The 6,018-nt window shown below is 38.4% G+C and overlaps 1 protein-coding gene across 1 annotated transcript; it reads left to right on the top strand.

Annotated features, from left to right (window-relative positions):
* Positions 1-2,208: 2,208 nt before the first annotated feature.
* On the top strand, positions 2,209-5,547 carry LOC127359618 (butyrophilin subfamily 3 member A3-like). The gene is made up of 6 exons (XM_051393589.1): positions 2,209-2,449; positions 3,003-3,154; positions 3,650-4,015; positions 4,525-4,602; positions 4,697-4,803; positions 4,893-5,547. The coding sequence occupies exons 2-6, from the start codon at positions 3,082-3,084 to the stop codon at positions 5,031-5,033; spliced, it is 765 nt and encodes a 254-aa protein (XP_051249549.1). The 5' UTR covers positions 2,209-2,449; positions 3,003-3,081; the 3' UTR covers positions 5,034-5,547.
* Positions 5,548-6,018: the final 471 nt, after the last annotated feature.

Raw genomic sequence — 6,018 nt, 5'->3', positions numbered from 1 at the left:
CTTTTCTCTCTGTTTGCTTTCTTCACATCAGCTGGTCGTTCCCATCCTGGCACTCTGATCGTTGTGGTTGTCTGGGTCTTACTGGTCCTGGGTGGTGGAGTCGGTGGATATTTACTTAAACACAAGAAACAACAGAAAGTGAGTGTAAATCCTTGTTGTGTAAATCATACCAGACTTTTTAAGGAGACAGCTGACTAATTATTAAACTTCTGTTCATTGTCTTCCAGCTTCTGGAGTATGACGATGCCCCAAACAAACCAGTCTAGGTGCCTTGCTCAAAGGTGCGTTGGTAGTTGATGTTAATGGAGGTGAGAGTGAGCAGCAGGTCCAGCTGCAAGTGAACCAGCTGGATCAGCAGCAGTGAGACCTTCATGGTGAATACTGAGCAGAATCAGAATCAGAATCAGGTTTATTGCCAAGTAAGTTTTCACAAAAGGAGGAATTTGCCTTGGTACATTGGTGCATAGGAATCAGGATAAAAATGAAAATAAGATTTAAAAAAATATAAACAATAAAAAGGAGCTGTACAAATGCAAACAGTGAGAGAATATGTACAAAATGGCCGGACACTTAAATAAATGAATAAAGAGCTGAATAGAAATGTGCATAACAATGGACTGACAGGTCTGCAAGTTAGCAGAGTGAAATATATAAAGACATCTGTAATGTGCAAGATAAGAAACATGAATGTAATGTATATATACAGGGTGGGTTTAAGAGCCGGTGTCAGTGGGGGTCCCGGGTCTTATTGATTAGATTCAACTTTATTGTCATTGCACAAGTACAGGTACTAGGCAATGAAATGCAGTGAAGCATCTAACTAGAAGTACAAAGCAGTAAAGTAAATGGACAGGTACTTGTATAGCGCCTTTTGTAGTCTTCCGACCACTCAAAGCATTATTTAACATTATAGATACATATATGAATATACTAGCAGGATATTTACAGTATGAACGGCATTAACAGAATGAACAGAGTGAGGAATACACCAAGATATATACAACTGTTAAGATATTTACATTTTCATGTAAAACCATTTTTCTTTTATTTCATTTCAGCCTTTACTGGCTTTTTGATTTTTCTGTAATGCCATACTGACATTGGGAAAATGTTATATGCCAAATTACAGTCATAACGTTGTTAATTCACTGTTTATTATTATGTGTGTGTCAGAGTTTTAGATCACAGTAAGTACATGCGACTTCTGTCTCCAGGAAGACAATAATAAACACACTTGACAGTACTGTCCATTTACTATTTAACAGTACTTATAAGTAAGCATTTGTTTGTGGAAAGCTACCTGGTGATTTTGTACTGTATTATTATTATTGTCGAATGTTACTGCTTTGATGTTGACTTGAACAGTGAAATATGAATTTTTATTACAGTGAAATAAAACCTATTTTCAGACATTCAGTGTTCATTGTGTCTGTCTGTCTCTCAGCCAACCTCTGGCTGATGTTGAGCTAAAAGTCTCTTCTAATATAGTCTCACTGAAGCATTCTCTATCAGTTTATACACTTCCCTCTGTTCTCAGTTGATATTACAGTAGATAGAAACCTTATATTGTCTGCCAGTAGAGTTTAGAATACAACAGTTAAGTTATTACCATTATTATATATCAGGCTCTACATGCTGGAGCCCCTGAGCACATTTCTGAATGACTGCGACCGTATTGGATCTTAAAGTCTTGTAAATACCTCCAGAGGCGAAAGAGCTTCACTTTAAACCCTCTTGATCACAACAGCTGCAGTGGCTGCGGTGTAAAAGCTACAGATTATTTATGGTCTATGCTTTCTGGTGTGATATGTACGATTGGCTGTAACGTTTCACCAGAGATTATTATTATTACATCAGGGTCACAGAAGGTAAGAAAAAAGAATTTCTGTTGAATATTAGATTTATTTTAGGAAAATCCTTTAATCCACAAACACAAATGTATTAAGACACAGCCCTTAATGTAAAGGTTTTAATGAAAGAATCAACTCTGTACTACAAATCACTGAAATCTATAGAAAATAACAATGATTATAACAGTTTTAGTTTTATTTCTGTCTTTTATTAAGGTTTAACATTGTTTACATTGTGTCATACTGTACTATAATTATACTTCTACCCGAAAATGGCACGTCATCTGATACCATTTTTTTGGACCAATGAGCAACCAGAGCTGGATGATGCGGAGTCTGGAGAGAGAGAACTCCGGGGTTCATTCTGTGTCACTGGTTCATCCCACGCTGTTGTCAGTCTGTCAGCTCCCCGCGAACAGTTGGGCTCTGTCGGATCAGTTTTCCGGGTCTCTTCGGGGAGTTTGGACCTGGACTGTGTATTTGAGAATCTTACTGAGTTATTTATTTAAGTTAACGGTCGCGTTAAAGTTACTTTCTGTTTAGTGACTGCGCAGTCACATGGATTCAGAGACACACGGAACCGTCACAATGGATAGACGGTGAGACAAAACATGTTGTTGTTATTATGATGTTGCTGGAATAGATTTGTGTTTGCTTGGTGTTTGGGGGAAGAGGAGTGTGTGTGTGTGTGTGTGTGTGTGTGTGTGTCCAGAATGTTTATTCTATATTTACATTTACATTCTTTACAACCAGTCAAACCAAAAAGGGAACAGTAAACGTAAAAGTAGCAATAGAGAACTAAAAGAACAACTATTGTGTATTGGGGGCGCCCGCCGGTTATTTCAGTCGGTAGAGCTGGCGACCCGTATACGGAGCTGCTGCAGCGGTGCGGGTTCGAATCCGACCCGCTGCCCTTTGCTGCGTGTCATGCCCTCTCTCTCCACCCACCATCACTGTCTCCCTACAGCTGTCTCTATAAATAAAGCCATCAAAAGGCAAAAAAAATAAAAATTAAACAAAAAACTTGTGTCCGCCCCTCCTCCGAAATCAAAATTTCGTCCTGGTATAGGTGTATATGAACTTTTAATGTATTCATTAACTAGCTGTTAAAGATGTCAAACTAACACTAAGTTGTTTTTTTCTTTATTATAGCTGAACATAAACACACAGAGGCCTGTTCCATGAAACAAACAGAGTCACAGGGAGCTCGCCGTTGGAGAGTTTCAGGGTTATGGTTGGTTCCACTTTCCTATTCTGGACTTTGACTGTATGTTTGAGTGAGGGAGTCCAGACATCCAGTGAAGGTAAGATCATGTTTGTTGCTACTATTGCTTACACACACACACACACACACACACACACACACACACACACTAACACACACACACACACACTCTAACACACACTCTAACACACACACATTGAGCTGAAACAATTCATCAGTCCGTCGATTAGAAATAATCAATATTTTAGTTTTTCTTTGTCTTATAATAAACTGAATATTTTCTGGGTTTTGGACTGTTAGTCAAACGAAACTACTACAACTATTTAAAGACTATTAGCATTTTTTAGCATTTTATAGACCCAGTGATTGATCAGGAAAATGACTGGCAGGTTAATCAATGATGGAAATAATTGTTAGTTTATTAGTTAGTTACGAGCACAACTGAAGTAAAATACAGTTCAGTTTAGAAATATTGAGAAGTAAAATAATAGTTAATATTGTAGTAGTTACAGCAAATCAGATTAAAGACTTCACTCCATTTCCAGAAGATTAAAATTGTTCCTCCATTTCTCAGATCGTCTTCAGGTGGTCGGTTCTCGTCAGCCAATCAGGGCTCCTCTGGGTGATGATGTCATCCTGCCGTGTCATGTGGAGCCTCCACTCAGTGTGGAGAACATGACGGTGACTTGGTGGAAGTATGACCCTGAAGACACAGAGAGCAAAAACAAGTATGTCCACCGTTACCATAACAACCAGGACGTAGAGGACATGAAGCTGTCAGCATACGTTGGGAGGACGACTCTGTTCACAGACGGACTGAAACACGGCAACGTTTCACTCAAGATCACCAACCTGAAGCTCTCTGACCAGGGAATATACACATGTTTCATCATAGAGTTAAAGACCCAACAGAGGGGAGCAACCATTAAACTTAATGTTGGTAAGTGTTTTTAGATTAAGTAATAAACAAATGACTTATTATTAAACTCAATTTAGTTCATATGTATGTATATATGTACACACACAGGGTTTATCAGCCTTTCACACTTATTAGTAGAAGGTTAATCCATACTGTCACCATTAGATCAGCGTCACTTTGCTCATACATTTGTGTGTTAATAGGCTGTTATCTGACCTCTCTCTGTCTTATTGTTGCTGATAACCTACAGAATATAGTAGGCCAGCACTCTGCAGAGTACTGTGCCCTGTGTTGGTCACATTGTGATGTTTGGTTTTAATGTGTGGTTTGATGTGGTCATGAGCTGATTGTTTTAGTATCAGATGTGCTGACATGAAGCTCCTCACACTGTGAACAACCAAAAATGATTCATTTAATGAATTAATCATCATGTGAGAGTATATCCTCACAGAGCTGCTGACTGTAGACGTCTGCAAAGCTTTAAGTGTTATAATATTGTGTTTTAAATCATTATAAATCTGTTTTTTCAGAACCAAACTCTGTTCAAACGACGACAGGTGACAGAGATCTCCAAACTCCAGATCCAAACAATGAGACGAACGTTAGAGGTGAAGAATCTTCTGTGTTGTCAGAAACTGAATCACACTTTGTGTTTATTTCAGTCACTGTAACTTTTCTCTCTGTTTGCTTTCTTCACATCAGCTGGTCGTTCCCATCTGGGCACTCTGATCGTTGTGGTTGTCTGGGTCTTACTGGTCCTGGGTGGTGGAGTCGGTGGATATTTACTTAAACACAAGAAACAACAGGAAGTGAGTGTAAATCCTTGTTGTGTAAATCATACCAGAATTTTTAAGGAGACAGCTGACTAATTATTAAACTTCTGTTCATTGTCTTCCAGGTTCTGAAGTATGACGATGCCCCAAACAAACCATCTCCAGTCTTTGCTTTAGAGTCAGCAGCTGCATCATCTGTCCATTGCTTTCTTATAGACTACTCTTCTCTGTCAGATGATATATATTTACTTTTAATTCAATGTTGAATAATGTGACAAGAATGTGTCTACGATGTCATAATCTTTTTTTATTTCAGTCATGACCAATAAAGCCGCTCTTTCACTATAAAACTCTCTATTGTTCTATTTTATATACAAGTATTAGTTTTTCACTGTGTTGTATACTTTAAGGAAATATATTACGCCAAACTATCTTTAGGAAATATGACATTTTAACAATTGCTTTTGTGTCCGTAACAATTCAGACAGTCTGACTGGGCCTCAGTATAATCCATAAAGATTAACTTTTTGACCATGTTGTCTCCTCAACTCTGCAGTCTCCTGTGTGAGTGGGAGAAGACTGTGGGAATGAGAGACCGCTTTAATAATGATTATTTCTCACTGGCATAAGTGCTGGTTGGTGGATTAAATATACGCCGAATTACAGTCATAACGTTGTTAATTCACTGTTTATTATTATGTGTGTGTCAGAGTTTTAGACCACAGTAACTACATGCAACTTCTGTCTCCAGGAAGACAATAATAAACACACTTGACAGTACTGTCCATTTACTATTTAACAGTACTTATAAGTAAGAATTTGTTTGTGGAAAGCTACCTGGAGATTTTTTTTCCATGGTGTGACAAGCTGCTGATGTTTGTCAAGTTGTGTGGCTCCCTCTAGTGTTAAAACAGTGACACTACAATCTAAAGTAATGAACATGGAGTCTGTGGAGGCTGTGAGGATGAATGAGGAGTTCTCTTTCTTTAGACATTAAAAAGCTCCTCTGTCTACACTGCACTTCAAAGTCTGTACGCAGCCCAGAAAATACACCAAATAATCATTTTGAACAGCTGGTTTTCAGAACTCATGCAAAAGGCCCTATCTACAGCCAGTGTTTCTGTAGAAACATGGTGGTTCAGCCATTGACAGTATATATAATGGACAGAACTTCGGGATCAGTCTTAAACCTGCATTCTCTGTAATGTCCAGCAGTGGGCAATAAAAACGATACCATGCAGTATGGAGAAA

The sequence above is a fragment of the Dicentrarchus labrax genome, unplaced genomic scaffold (genome assembly GCF_905237075.1).
Source record: "Dicentrarchus labrax unplaced genomic scaffold, dlabrax2021, whole genome shotgun sequence".
In the NCBI taxonomy this organism is placed as follows: domain Eukaryota; kingdom Metazoa; phylum Chordata; class Actinopteri; family Moronidae; genus Dicentrarchus; species Dicentrarchus labrax.
This window is presented reverse-complemented; position numbering and strand designations above follow the sequence as displayed.

What these genes read in the sequence shown, in the direction of transcription:
- LOC127359618 (XM_051393589.1), top strand. Translation starts at nt 3,082, where the DNA reads ATGGTTGGTTCCACTTTCCTATTCTGGACTTTGACTGTATGTTTGAGT. An exon ending in AACCATTAAACTTAATGTTG is followed by an intron (nt 4,016 to 4,524) that starts GTAAGTGTTTTT and finishes CTGTTTTTTCAG; the next exon opens with AACCAAACTCTGTTCAAACG. An exon ending in AACACAAGAAACAACAGGAA is followed by an intron (nt 4,804 to 4,892) that starts GTGAGTGTAAAT and finishes ATTGTCTTCCAG; the next exon opens with GTTCTGAAGTATGACGATGC.